A 15,691-nucleotide genomic window follows, 5' to 3' on the forward strand; every position below is an offset into this window, starting at 1 on the left:
AAAACCCCAAATTAAATGTTTAAAAAATATATTGTGTACATTAATTAACATCTTTTTTTAATCTAGTTTTTTTTTAACTGAAAATATATTTTACCTACAAAACCTGCTAAATTATGCAACAGTCCTAAACCGTGTAAATGTTTATGTCTCATACAAACCATTTCAACAGAAGCAAATTTTTTCTTAAAAAAAAAAAAAAAAATTAAATTCATATGAATTGCAGTTTTAATAATTAAAATAAATCTAAAGACTCTGGATGCATGAAGGTGTATAAATAATATTAATTATTATTATCATTTTTAAGTGACCAAAAACAAATGAATCAAATATATAACGAGGGCAATAATCCTTTTATTTACACATTTACACAAAAAGTGGATCCTTATCCATGACTATTAACACAGGCCTATGTAAGGGTTGAATTTAAAATATTATATACAAATTAAAAGAAAAATGGGTAGCTGTTATGACGTAGACGGCGTTTATTTATTTTGTTGGCATGGTTTGAGCTCCCTTAGTTCTTCTGTGATGAAACGTTTCTCTCCTGATGGGCGTGGTCACTTCCAAGTGGGCAAGAGGGCTCACCGAACGATTTGATGATGTATCATGATGTAAAGCAGATGCTTTGGCCTCCACACTCCTGAATGAACACTAGTGAGAGATGTTGAAGTGATGTATTAGACACCAAAATCAAACCAAATGAGGGATATATCTTTTAGAAACAAGGTGCTCCATTACAGGTCCAGAGAAGTGTAGAAGTGATGCCACGGTGCACTGAAGCTATTCTGGTGGCTCGGCTTGTGGTGGTCCAATACTTCACTGAGTCGCTTTTTGTTACTCTTTTCCTGTTCCGTTATCTGCGTTGCTCTAGAAAGCCAATAAGTTCAATGCGAGATGATTCTCGGAGTTTGCTAACCCACGGACCCTGCTTTCTGATGACAGAGTTGATGATGGAGATGATTTTCCATCATGTTTTTTTTAAATCATGAACGCAATGAAAGAGTTTAGCAAGCGCTAACCTTATCCAATCTACCCCATCTGACAGTTAACTCCACTCAGAGCTTCGTTTCTTCAAAATAGTGATAATTACATAGGCAGGTATTAACGAGAGAGTAATTTTTACTTCACGAGTGTTATGACTATATTTATTTTAAGGTAGCATAGCCTGCTTTCAAAAAGAAATATATATATATATATATATATATATGTACTGTTTCTTTACACTCTTTACAGACTGCCAGTGTTTCTTCATCGCTTGCAATGAACTGACAATTACTGAAGGGTGTGTGAGCAGAAATGTTTAAAGGTGCAATATGTAATTCTGAAAGTGTTTCTAGACATGTAATAATCACACAACTTACAGACATCGTCAAAAAACTGAGATTAGCATTACTGTCACGTGAAGAGTCTGGCTAGATTATTTATCTAAGGCTTCTGTTTTAGAGTTTTCTGGCCCAGAAAAATAGCTTCACCCCCAGCAAACAGAATCCTGATTTAATTCTTCCACATGGGGCATACATACATATGTATGTATGGTTGGATAAAGTGAAGGTTTGTCAATATTTCATTTCTATTGCAACGCATTGAAAATAACAAACCGCTCCTTAATATTGGTGTAATTAAATGAGAGATGCAAGGCTTTTATGACAGTTAAAGGCTATCTAAAGGCTTAAATGACGTTATCTTAAAAGTACATCAGGTCGAGGTCCACACTAAGAGACAAGCGCTTGTCTGTTTCAAATCTGCTAATGATCTTTGAGGGGGGAAAAAAAAAATCAGATTTAAGACGTCTGCTCCCACAACCCCATAAATAACTACAGATTATACAGCTGATCAGGAAAATACAGAGCACAAATGAGATAAAATATACATATGAACGAAGTCTCTTACACACCACAAAGCTTCTGCTTTCCTGCACTATAACCGACTTTGTCCGTTTACAGTAAATGCACTTCGACGTCCGTCAGCAAGACCGTGTGCTTGCGTGCGAAGAAAACGACCGATGTTATTTCTGGTTCTTGAGCAGCTCGTCGATTTGGGTCTTGTACATGTTCTTGACGTCCTCCAGGTCGAGCCGCAACTCCTCGGCCTCTTCCGCTTTCTCGCCATACATCTGCAGGATGGTGTTGTGTCTCTGCTCCAGGTCCTGAGGAGAGCAACACATACAAGCACGCCACAGTTCCCTTATCAGGGGTACGTAACTAGCATAAAAGCACCCTTTTGTGCTAGTTCACTGGGTCAGAGACCATCAGTATAAAAACCCTGTTGAAGAAGTTAGTACAGTATTCATTTATTTATTTTTAAGTTTCTAAGTTTAAGATTATTTACATGTTCAGAAGCAAAACAATAAAAAATCCACCGTTTAAGGCGCACGAGAGATTTGAAACAGACATGACGATATGTTACATGTAATATAACATTACGTGTCGGTTTTTCCAACAATTAAGAGTTTAAATCTCAAATGGACACATTCTGCTGGACACATGCACTATGTAGTGGACATGTATAGTGAACAGGGAGCCATTTGGGACTCCATTCACATTCATTTACACGTAAAGGCTGTTTTGCAAATCAGTGACAAAATGGCTGGACGCTTTACGTTCAGAGCAACTCCTCGTGCTTCTTCACTCTGAACTCACCTTGAGCTGCACTCTGAGCCTGGGGATCTCCTTCACTTTGGCCTCCAGCTCATCGTTCTGATTAGTCAGCCGCACCAGTTCTTCCGCCATCGCCGAGCGACTCCGCTCTAGATTTGAGATCTCCACCTACATCATGAGGGGGATTGATGTGAGATTCACACACAATGGACCAATATTAGGGAATTTCTGTAAGGGAAATTATATCTGAAGTTCTCTACACCTGAAGTCCACAGAGCAGAATTGACTTCGACGACCACTTTAAGATGAAAACAGTGTGTGTGTGTGCGCGTGCAGGGCTCTATAGTGCGACCATTTCACTCGCATTTGTTACTGAAAAGTACTTTGCGCGACTGGGAATAAATATTTATTCGCACCGCAGTGAGTGACCTGTTTGGAGTTCTCCAAAAAGCATCTACACCGCGCAACAGTTACTTTCACGCTGCTTTTCATCACCTCAGTCAACCGAACAAGTGTGTAAATACTGCAAAGAAGCCATTATGATGAAGAGTAACACTGTACATCATCTGCTTCTCTCAACTTCCCGATCTCACAAACCGCCATCTTTTATTGGTCCCGCAAAATGACCTGAACCTGTGACCTGCACGTGTAGACACGGCGGTAAATTAATAATAACGCTGACGCTACAAGGTGGGTTTAAATTCAAACTTCTTTATTAAATAATTCCTCACCAATCATAATCAAGAGTAGCAACTGTTCAGTCTGTAAACATACAGTACGCTACAGCTCTCCCTTCACCGACACTAACAGACAGCGCATTCACTTCATTTAAACTCAGGGTTGCCAGATATCACCAGAAAAGTCAAGTACAGTTTCCATGTTTTGATTAAACCCCCAAAATAACACAATGTTATCAGCAGACATGGCAACACTGTACTGAGGGAACCGATCTAAAACTTATAAACAATCAAAACTAATAAAATGTAAAGACAGGAAATGTGTTTAGTTATAAATAAATAATTTAATATAAAAAAAAAATAGATATTATAATAACTTCATAAAATATAAATAGAATGAGAAATTAAATGATGTTTTAATTTCATTGTTTTAATTGCATTTAATATCAATTTGACATTAAACTTCGCTATTTCCTTAGAAAGCTGTTAGCGTTTTTCCTAATTATGGATTATGCTTGTGTTAGTCTACTTTTAATTAGGACTCTTTATTGTTTAAGATATTTACAAATAAATATTTTATGTTTGTTTATTTATCAATTAACCAACAGTATTTCTCATTGCTATTATTTAAATTCAATTAACAGTGACCATGAGCAGAGAGCTTACGTTTAACGGTTTATGACAGACCTCCTGATTAAAGCTTAAACAAAAAAAAAAGATTGGTATTTGGATCGGTATCGGTTGTAAAAGTCCTGATCGGAGCATCAGTAATGAACACCATTAAACTAAAGCGCTTTGCATCTGATGGGTAAATGAACTCCCCCAATAACATCCTATATGAGATTATTCAGATATATACACAATACACACAGAGCGGTTCGAGAACTGACTCCAGCCCAGAACCGTGACAGTGGGAAGTGTCTAATAGTGTAGCTTTAAATATATTTAAGAGGAGCAGACTTCAAACACTGAACATTGATGTTTATTGTATTTGTTTACAAGGTGGAACAGGTTAACGTTTTTTTTTTTTTTTTTTTTTTGCAGACAGCCTGTAAAATGAACTGAAAATATTACATTTAGTTTATCAGAAGGTAAATTAATTTGTCATGGCTCACATTAGAATTCCTAAATTCTGTCATAATTGACAAGCTAAAATTTTCTCATGCCTACTTGTGCGTTATATTGTGGCACATTAAATTTCTGTAATTAGGAGCGCTCCTACAATAAATTGTTACCGTAGAGCCCTGGTGTGTGTGTTGAGGTAGCTGGAGGTTACCTGGAGCTGTGTGATTTCCCCCTCCCGCAGTTTGAGCTGTGATTGCAGGTTCTCGACGATGCTGGAGCCTCCGCTGAGACGCGCCGCCTCGTACAGGCTGCTCCCACCGAGGGTCACGGAGGCGAACGAGTGATCCGGACAGTCCTCCTGCTTTCACGACAGCAAAAAAAACAAAAACTTCAGTAAATAACAAGAAATTACTAACAGCCTATACTTAAAAGGGACAGAATCGTGAACTTAAAGGTGAAGTGATACTAACATGATGCTAACACTCCTTGATATACGGTATCTAAGACTTAAAATAATAGATGGTAAATTTAAAATAAATTTTTAAAAAATAATCATTTCTACTCCTTCCTGTAAATCTTAGCTGAAAATGTTTCTTTTCACACAATACCACTCTTCTTTAAAATGGTTTTTTTGATATGTATTGTTTTAATTGATGCTACTTTGGAGTGACCTGGGGTTTTCCAAAGGCGCTATTATATACTGTAAACTGAACCAACAAATAAATAAACAAACAAACAAACATTGTTTAATATGGCAAATTTGTTAATTACTTAGAAAATGCTAACTGAAACAAGTACTTGAAATTCCACTTCACACCAAAAAGTCCTTTCGACCGTGGTGAAGGCGTTTTAAATGAGACAAAAGTTGCGAAAGTACAATAGTTACACTAAATTGTATTCGACTCTATCCGTGTAACTGTTAGAGACCTATTGCACCTTTAATCTTCAGACTAGCTACTGATGGTGGAGTCAATTTATCGTAGTTAGGCATATACCAGGCAAGGGCATGGTATATGTGTTTTGTTTCAAATGTAAAGAGGTCAGAATAAAAGGAACAGAAATAGGCTTTAGTTTACTGACGTGGGAGAGCATGGAGGTGTGTATGCCGCTGTGATCCCCCCCACTGACGGAGCTGGAGCGAGAGAGTGATGGAGTGGAGGACGCCGGAGGCTCGCTCAGTGATGTACTCAGCGCCTTCCGCTCCTAAAACGTGCACACACACACACACACACACACACAGAGAGGCAGAACACGATTACAATCTGTGCAAAGAGCTACAACATAAACCACTCATGGTACAATATTACAATATTATTTGGAAACATTTCTAGAATGATCTTAGCTGTACAGTATGTTTATGAATGCTATGATGAACTCGTGCTTTGCCCCGGTTTCATCACAGCTGAAACCCAAGACGTTATCAGAGCACCTTTATTAATAACGCTTTTTATCTTTGAAACCTGTAGCAACAATCAGATTAAATTTTTTTTATCCCCCCCCCCCACCCCACCCCACACAGCAGACTGGATTAATAAATATCTACACGCTGATGCAGTGGTTGACTTATTCACCACGGACACATTTTTGGAGAATATCTAGTATCTATTTACTCGCAGGATGACGGGAGGTTTTCCTCCCAAATAACAGCTACTCCCTCTAAATAAAAACATGTAACCTTTTCCTTCAAGGCCTCTTGTGCAAGGTAGCATTTCTTCTTCTCCTGCTCCACCTTCACTTTCTCCATCTCAAGCTGGTTTGTTAACAGCAGCTGCAAAAAAAATTAAATAAATAAATAAATAAATCAAACACTCAGTGAGTGAGGGAGTGTGTGAGTCAGAGTGTGTGTGTGTGTGTGTGTGCGTGCTTAATGGTTAACAGACAGTACCTTCTCCTTTTTGGCGTCTTCCAGAGCTCGAGTGTACTCGCCTTTCAGATTCTCCAGTTCAACACGCTCCCTACACACACACACACACACACACACACACAAAAGGAAGTTGCACAAAAATACAAACACAAATGATTCATGTGTACAATACGCAATCATATACACACTGGCAACTTGTCTAAGTGAGATCATACACTAATTATGTACTATTACACTCATTTAAAAAAAGGGCGAAAATGACAAAAAGCAGGTTTTTCCTGTACTTTCTCACACGTTTCTATTTCCAATACTGATCTTGAAGTGTTAGCCGGATCTGTTCACTGGGATTTCCTGCTTTTTCTTCGCTACTTTTCACAAAACGTAAAAAAAAAGATCTCTGATCGGTCGCTTATGGTAGGATTTCCAGGCCTGTCGTCCAGACAGAAACCGTTCACCTGCTGCTGTCGTTCTCCAGCTTCTCACGCCGTGTCTTCTCCACGTCCAACTGCCCCTGCAGCCGTCCCTTCTCCTGCCGCAGTGAGGAATTCTGGGACTCCAGAGAAGCCAGCTGAGCCTTGATGGCATGCATTTCCTCTGTCGCAGAGCGCTCCTTCTCTACCGCGACAGCGAGCTGGGCCTGAGCCTCAGCTATTCCAGCCAGAAAAAATAAAAAAAAATAAAAAAAACAGGAGGGATGAGAGAGTTAATATTCTCCATGCATTATATACAGTATGTACATGTTTGAGCTTGAAATTGAATCCACCAAATCAGCAAGGAAAAAGTATCAGCTCTGAAAATCAGCAGGAAGTAACAGTAACTTTCCCATGCCGCGTTTTCACCTAAGCGGTCCGAGATGTTCTTCTCCAGTTTTTCCCAGGATGCCGTCTGAGACCCGAGAGTAGACTGCAGATTTTCAATCTGCCTGAGGAGGGGCCTCGTCGCCGAGGTAACGCTCTGACTTAGTTCCTGGTTTCTGTTCTCCGCCCCCTGCAACCTCTAAACAGATAATCATAGAAATAGAAGAAAAAAAAAACATAAGAAATTAATTAACGGTTTGTGATGCCATGCTTTAAAAGAACTCAAAAGGAAAAATGGCAACAGCTTCAGCAGCGAATTCTCATAGAGGAAAGAACATGGGTTTGGTGGTGGGACTTACCTGCTGAAGTTCGCTGATCTCCTCTCGTAGGTAGTCCTCCTTCCTGGCCTGCTGCTGCTCAGCTCTCTGCAGAGCCATCCTCAAATCTGCCACCTAAAACAACACGAAGACCAGCGTCACATACGTGTACTGGCGGGGGGGGGGGGGGGGGGGGGGGGGGTTTGGGGACTAAGTGTGTGGAACTCACTTTCGTAGGCTTTCGAGTGGATAAAAGTTTTAAAAAACCCTCTTCACTTCGGACTCAGCCCCCCTGCCCACCCCTTTTTTCCCCAGCCCTGATAACAATGATTAATAATTGATCCGATATACAGTAATTCCCTCTGGTTACCTGATTGGCCAGCGCCTCCTGCTGAAGGCGGGCCTCTTCCTGGGCTTTGTCCAATGCCAGACTGAGCTCCTCCTTAGCCTGGACCTCGCGGCAGAGCGCCAGCTCCTGTGCCTCGCTGGCCTTCGTAGCATTGGATTTGTGCAGCTCGGCAAGCTCCCTAAACACACACACACACACAGCGCAAATAAAAAAACAGTAGCGTTTTAGTTCTGTTAGGATTATGAAGAAGGCGGACAGAGTCTGTAAAGGAAGGGTGTGTATGACATCAGTGTTTGTACAGACAACAAGTGTCTGTAAAAACGTTGAGATCATTCAGATAATCACGGATATGTGTTCCATACCGAGTCAAAGCCCTTAGTGCAACATGAACAAACTCTTGGGACAGAGGAACAAAAAGCTTGAAACAACCGTAACTCTGTTTCAGTGTGTGCATCTGTTTATTTTTATCTTGCATTCAGATTTAACCTTCTTGTGCTCGTATTTACTTGTAAGAGGCGTCCAGGGCGGCCTGCAGGCTCCGGTTCTTCTCCTGCACCTCCTCATTTTCAGTCTGCAACCTGCTCAGTTCCTTCTCCTGACGCTCCAAGGCAGAGTTCAGCTTCTTAATGCTCTCTCTATGCTGCTTCTCAATCTCCTCCTTCGCATCCAGAACCTGTTACACAACACACCATTTTGCATTGTTTTTTGTTACATTAACTACTGTTAACACTCTGAAGTTGATTACTTTCCAACGACGCCAAATTAACAACGTCAATACAATTATATACAGTTCACGTCATAAAACTACATACCCCTTGAAGAATCTGCAAAATGTTCATCTTTCTTATTTTACTGCATTTTTAAACATTTATTTAGTATTGCCCTGAATAAGCTATTTCACATAACAGATGTTTACATACAGTCCACATACAGATCCATCTTTTCACACGGAGGACAACTGAGGGACTCGGACTCGTACACAACTATTACAAAAGGCGCGGGGGGGGGTTTAAACTTTTGAACAGGATGATCGGTGTAAATCTGTATCATTTTGTCTTCTGGAAAACATACGTACGTATCTTATATATCTTCTGAAGGGCAGTACTAAATTTAAAAAAAAATTAAAAATGCAGTTCTTATGATCTCTCTTTTATTTATTTATTTTTAATTATTAGCATTTATGTAACTGTAGAAGAATACGAATCTCTCTCTCTGACCTGCTGCAGCTGTTGGAGTTCGTCCTCTTGCTCTTTGAGTTTCTTGGACTGCTTGGAGATCATCGTGTCGCTCTCCTTCTCTTTGGCCCTCAGCTTCTTGATGATGTTGGAGTGCTGCAGCTGCTGCTTGGACAGTTTCTCGCCTGGTGGAAGATGACGGCTGATCGGTTTAAAGGGTTAAGAGAGAGAGTATTTCAAACATGCCTCGCGTTACTGTTTACAAGCTACTTCTGAATCATTAACTCATTTGGGTTGGATGGTTTGATAAGATCTGGTTTGTTGCCTGGACTGCACGGATAGTTCTAGGTCACGGTGAGTGAAGAAGCGGAAACAGAAACACAGAAGCCGGATCAGAACAGACTGACGTTATAAATGATACCGTTATGATAAAGCGACACTTCGTGACTTTACCGTTACTCACGTTTACAAGTAGCTGGCCTCTGTTCGTTATCAGCTGTTTCGTTTTGTTCCTTTTTCGTTAGTTTACATTTGAAATATTTGAGAAAGAGAAAACAACGGATAACATGAGCCACTTTGCTATTGTGTTGTTAATGCACAGACTTTCACACTCAGCATTTACGCTGTGCAGCATGAAAACATCAATAATTTTCTGTTCCACTTCATCAGCTCTCGCCATACTTATGTTTCAGCTTCCATATGGACTTCGTCTTTTTTTTTTTCCTGATGAAAGCTGGGTTATAATAATAATAATAATAATAATAATAATAACAACAATATAGATGATCTCTAGAGCCATAACAAACTGCACACCTAGAATTTATTCAGATTTGTCTAGAGGTCATTAGAAAGCTATAAAATCTACCTCTAGAATCATTGAAAAACCTCCAAAAGGCCACTGATGTGCTCTGAAACCATTCTCTAGAACGAGCAGGCTTTTGATCTGCATTGTAATGTTCTGAAAAGCATTTGGTCTGCCCTGGAAATGTTACAGAATGCCTTTGACCGGTCTTGGAAATGTCTTTACCCTCTTCTAGAACCTGCAGAAATGTTCTAGAACACCCCTGATCTTCTGCAGAAATCATCCAGAACACCTCTGATCTTCTGCGGAAATGTTCCAGAACACCTCTGATCTTCTGCGGAAATGTTCCAGAACACCTCTGATCTTCTGCGGAAATGTTCCAGAACACCTCTGATCTTCTGCGGAAATGTTCCAGAACACCTCTGATCTTCTGCGGAAATGTTCCAGAACACCTCTGATCTTCTGCGGAAATGTTCCAGAACACCTCTGATCTTCTGCTGAAATGTTCCAGAACACCTCTGATCTTCTGCGGAAATGTTCCAGAACACCTCTGACCTAAAAATGTTCTAGAAGGCCTTTGATCTGTCCAAAAATGTTCTAGAAAACCTCTGATCTTCTGCGGAAATGTTCCAGAACACCTCTGATCTGTCCTAAACATGTTCTAGAAGGCCTTTGATCTCTCCAAAAATGTTCTAGAAAACCTCTGATCTTCTGCGGAAATGTTCCAGAACACCTCTGATCTGTCCTAAACATGTTCTAGAAGGCCTTTGATCTCTCCAAAAATGTTCTAGAAAACCTCTTATCTGTTGTGGCAATGTTCTAGAAGGCCTTTGAACTGCTGTGTCAATAGCTGCGTTTACAACAATAATCCACTCTTAACCCGATTAAGACAATACTCTGATTAAGAAACTACCATGTAAACAGCAATTTTTACTTACATTAATCTAATTAAGGTCATACTCGAATTAAGCTCTAATGGAATTAAGGCGTGTGGAGTACTCCTGTTTTAGTCGCATTATGGACGTGTATTACAGACATGTAAACACCTTAATCACAAGATTAACGTCGTGTGAGAGTTTTCACCGCATTTTGCGAAAGGACACGATCACACACGGCAGTTTTACATTTTACGGAGAACAAGAGAGTTCGGCCGCGTCCCAAACCGCATACTTGCCTACTATGGGCCTGTGGTGGGGAAAAATACATGTATCTGGGCTACTATATAGACGATAAGTACGCGGTTTGAGACGCATCCCACGGCTTCAAGCAGTCGTCTATTTGCACGTGTAGCATGACAAATAATTAACTGCACTTAAAGCGTTGGTAAAATTAAAAATAAAAACACCCAAAACTGTATACGGTACCATAACGAAGACCAACTGTATGTTAATACGTGAAATTCTGGAGGGACGTCGGACGGCGTGGCGCGGTGACGTAATGACGCGGGCTGTTAATCTAATTATGTTCTATAACATGTAAAACGGGAACATGACAACAATATTCTAAAAGCGACTCATGTAAACACCTTAATCAGAATATTATCTTAATCAGAGTAAGGTCAATAATTAGATTACTGCTGTCCATGTAAACGCAGTCATTGTTCTAGAAGGCCTTTGATCTGCTGTGGCAATGTTCTAGAAGGCCTTTGATCTGCCCTGAAATTTCCTTACCCTCTTCTAGAAGGCCTTTGATCTGTTCCTCCTTCTCTCTGATCAGCTCCAGGGTTTCGGTGGAGTTGAACCTGGTCGACAGCTCTTCTCGAAGACCCTTGATTTCCTGGAGTAACAGCGTGAACAATATCAGTAGACTGTGTTTACTCGGGCCTATAAACCCGTTCCCTGTTCTGCGTATTTAAACAGGATGATCAAACCATAAAAACATCAAATAACGTGGCTTAAACAAAAGAACAGCGCCTTGCTGGCTAAAGGAAAAGTCATGAGAGGGCACATGTGCACTTCTACCCAATGAAGAGACGCACTCTGACCTTCTTGGCGATGTCCCGCTCCTTGCAGGCGAGCTGAGCTTTCCTCTCCGTGTCAGCGATGCGCTGCGTGAACTCGTCTTTGAGGGACTGCACGCTGGAGCTCTCCTCCTTCAGACTGATCATCTCACTGCAGAACATATTCACACACCTCACATTGAGTCCGTCTGTGGACCAAAGCAACTCGCATTACTGCAGCTTTCCTAACGATACAGGAAATAATACCAGATATGGATGGATTCCTTCCCCAGCATTCAACAGCATTGATTTAAAGTGGGGTTTTTTTTTTTTTTAAAAAACACAAATCCTGGAACCAACAACCTGCAAATATAGTGCATTGAAGACACATACACAGGCCATGATCAGCTTTAAAACGAAGAAGTTTAAGGAAGTTCTGACAGACGGCTCACAACACCATACATTTCTACAAAGCTGACCAATCGGTGCATTTCTGTAAAACCCTTATGAAAGGCTCAGCGCTACAAGAATCATAAGATATACAAGATCCTACGTCTGGTGCCTTAAGGGTTCTCCAAAAATTGGCTCTAGACTAGAGAAATCCTCTGATAATTAGGGGTACCAGCAAAAAGACAAATAGATGACGTTAGAAATAACACAAAACAATACAAATAATGACATACACTGCATATACATCTCAACCCGAGCGAGGTTCCGTGTTAATTTATCAGTTGAGTGGAGTGCAGAACTTTCCTCAACCTGAGCAAATATTATGAACGCTCCAACGGTTTATCTGACCTGCTTTGACATTCATATTTCAAAACACATACGGAAACGAACACTCAGAAGACATTCAAACAGCAAACCATCACATCCAACCAGATCTTCCAAAAAAAAAAAAAAAAAAAAAAAAAAAAAAAAAAAAAAGCGAGTAACCCACTCTTTGAGGTTATCACACTCTTCCTCCAGACGAGCCTTGTCTTTGCTAACAGCTAGCAGCTGGGCTTCTCGTTTCTCCAGCCTGCCTGTGAGCTCGTCAACAATCTGGAAAAAGAGAGAGAGAGAGAGAAAGAAAGAAAGAGAGTGTGTGAGAGAGAGAGAGAAACTTCAACAATACAGTACAACCAATGTGCCAAATTCAGACCTTCTGTAGTTCCAGGAGCTGGCAGGTGGAGGCTCCTTTCTGCTCCTCAGTTATGGGTGATGTCACAGAGTCATGTGACTCTTCAGGTTCAGTTCTTTCATTAGACAGCAAGAGACATGACCCGGATTCCTGCTCCTCCTCCGGCAGATCTTCTGGGTGTTCGGAGTTCACCGGAGTTGCGCTGCGCCCGCTCTCCTCCATCTCGTCCATCGATTGGTCCTTTACACAGTCGGTTGTCCCTCCCTCTGCGTCTTCCTGCTCCTGAGTGGTCAGCGGCGCCGGGAGAGCCGGGAGCGGGCTGGTTCCGGCGGTAACGGATGCCAGAGTGCGGCTGCCGGGGATCTCGTCGTCCGAGTTGACTTCGCTGACGCTGCGGCTGTCCAGAGAGTGCATGCTGAACGAGTCGATGCGCTCGAAAGCGTCAGACGAGGACCCGCAGCTCTCCGTCAGCTTCGGGTAGTCATCCAGGCGCTGGAAATCGCTGCACGTCGAAGCGGAGAGGAGCTGGAAAGAGCCCTGCATGAGGTGCAGCCCCGCTTTAGCCTCAGCCGTCTCTTGCCTGGAGCTGCCTGAACTCTCGCTGATGACGCTCTCGTGGTCCAGAACCTCGATGTCACTGGTGGTGGAGGTACCGGATGAGAAGGCGCTCACAGGAGGAGATGGAGTGTCACTCTGCCTGTCTTCTGCTTTAGCGTCTTTGGATTCCAACAATGTGTCTTTGGGAGAGTCTTTCTCCGGGCTCTTAAGTTCGGCGGAAACACAGCTCTCGACTTTTCCTACACGTTCAGGCTCCGTAGGCACGTCCACCTTTGGGATTTGTGGACTCGAAGTGGAATCCTGTGCCTCTGTTTTGCTCTCAGCGTCTTCCGTTTCTTCCGTTTGCTCCAGTACAGACTCCAGAACAGACGCTTCTTCTTTTGGCTTCACCTCCTCTGGCTGGGTTTCCGCTACTTGTACGCTGCTTTGTTTGTTCAGATCTTCCTGAGAAAGCGTGGAAGAGTCGACGTCATCCTCGGCAGCGGGCTGCGTCTCTTTTTCCGATTTCTCCTGCGGCCGGCGGTAGGATTTGGTCGGCGCCACGGACACCACCGGAGTCTTCTTGACCGGCTGCCCGTCTACAGGAGACAAGAAGGCACTGAAGAAACTCTCGGTTTCATCCACCACGGTGCGAGTGACGGGCTTGGTGATGGCCTCGGATGAAGGCGTGAGGGTCGTCGGGCATTCTTCTGAAGGAGAATCCCACTGGTTCATACCCCATCCTGTGGACACTGGCTTGTTCTGTACATCTGAAAAGAAGAAGAAAAAAAAAGACACAGAAATCAAGCAAATGCCAACTAGTCCTCGAGACAGACCAAGGATCCACTGGTTCCTGACCAGGACGAAGCGTTTTGTCAGGAGTGTAAATAAGGACGGACGATAAGTATGCAGTGTTGCCAAATAAGATGTCTAAAACATAAACCTATTTTTAGGCAACCCAGTAACTTTTGTTGTTTTATCACCTAAATGTCCCCTAAAAGATTAACTAAGTATACATATCTATCTATCTATCTATCCATCTTTGCGTGCAATGACAACTATCATGACGAATAATAATAATTATACCAATTATTATTACAAGCTTATTAATTACATCATCCTCTCGGTTGGAAAAAATGTAGTCTGACCAGCTAACAGAAAGGAAGAAAGCTTTCAGAAACACAGTTTCTGAATTATTGCTCTCAGTGGCACATTGTAAACAAGACACACAAAAATCTCAAATATTTATTCATCAATATTTTTTTTAAGTGATAAGGAAATTGGAAAATGTTCTCAGAGGTGGTTCATGAGCCCCCCAGTGTTGTGACAGCTGGATTTTTCATCAGGGGAGATATACAGTGCATACATAGACGGAGTGGACAGCTGTCACCTGAGCAAACATCTGGCTTTTGCAGATCATACATTAAAACCCACCGTCTAGACTAGGTGTGATGGCGTCGCCCCACTGATCCTCTTCTTGTATATCCAGAACTCGGTCGATGGATTTCTGTGCGGTGCTCAGAGCCTGTTTAGCGAAACTGGACAACTGGGACGCGTTGAACCAACTCATTTTACTCGCGGCTTATCAGCAGAAAATGGTATTTAACAACATAATCCTCACTTACGTCGCACAAAGCTGAAGTTAGAGCAGACTGTCACGTTAAGCTAAGCGGCTAACGCGTCACTGTTAGCATGCTAGGCCGCTCTTCGGCCAACAAACTCGACACAGTCGGATTTTCGCCATCAAATATCAGTCCGATTAGTGCCCAAAACCTCTGTCGGACAGAATCAGACAAAACAACGCCGTGTCATTCCGACATCCTGCTCAGCGTTGAGCTGTGAACTCTCTCCTCCGGTTTTGTTTTGGAGTTAGCTCACAAGTCCAGAGCTGGCGAGTAGCGACGCTTCTACTTCCGGTCCACGTAGCAACAAACAATGGCGTCATCTCGTAGCCCCGCCCACAAAACATAGCCCTGTCCGTTCCTAAGAATAATAATAAATACATCAGTTAGGACAAGTATACAGGCAAAATACAAGCGTTTTATTAATCTATTATCTATCATATATGTCTTCGTTCAATTTCAGACTCAAAACATTTAAATAACGTCATTAAAAAACATCTTTTATATTGCTGTTAAATAATGCTACCAGAGTTACTCAACAAGGTATTTATAGTGTTTATTTACAGAGCAAATATCAATTTATCACGTGACTAAATGCATTCGAGGACGGCTCAAACAGTTTAATATATGCTGTGCACCATATATTAGAGAATGTATATATATATATATATATATATATACATATACACACACACGTCTGCAGCAGCACGATACAGTGCTTTACCTGATGGGTCTCTAACATTACCACAAAAAATAATAATTTAAAGGCCTGACTATGACTCAATATAATGCATGATAGATAAGAATACAGCAGTGTTGAGATTAAT

At 41.6% G+C, this 15,691-nt stretch overlaps 1 protein-coding gene across 2 annotated transcripts; it reads right to left on the reverse strand.

Annotated features, from left to right (window-relative positions):
• Positions 1-331: 331 nt before the first annotated feature.
• On the reverse strand, positions 332-15,184 carry tmf1 (TATA element modulatory factor 1). 2 transcript variants are annotated; one of them, XM_017450092.3, is made up of 17 exons: positions 14,677-15,184; positions 12,727-14,012; positions 12,523-12,626; positions 11,628-11,754; positions 11,314-11,419; positions 8,884-9,026; positions 8,173-8,339; positions 7,688-7,844; positions 7,360-7,452; positions 7,043-7,199; positions 6,659-6,851; positions 6,225-6,294; positions 6,015-6,107; positions 5,420-5,542; positions 4,551-4,700; positions 2,640-2,765; positions 332-2,146 (listed from the first exon to the last, which is right to left on the reverse strand). In XM_017450092.3, the coding sequence occupies exons 1-17, from the start codon at positions 14,810-14,812 to the stop codon at positions 2,006-2,008; spliced, it is 3,372 nt and encodes a 1,123-aa protein (XP_017305581.1). In that variant the 5' UTR covers positions 14,813-15,184; the 3' UTR covers positions 332-2,005. The 2 variants fall into 2 exon arrangements, with proteins under 2 accessions (XP_017305581.1, XP_017305582.1); XM_017450093.3 differs by having other exon boundaries at positions 4,551-4,697; positions 14,677-15,183.
• Between the last annotated feature and the right edge of the window lie 507 nt (positions 15,185-15,691).

The sequence above is a fragment of the Ictalurus punctatus genome, chromosome 21, assembly GCF_001660625.3.
Source record: "Ictalurus punctatus breed USDA103 chromosome 21, Coco_2.0, whole genome shotgun sequence".
In the NCBI taxonomy this organism is placed as follows: Eukaryota; Metazoa; Chordata; class Actinopteri; order Siluriformes; family Ictaluridae; genus Ictalurus; species Ictalurus punctatus.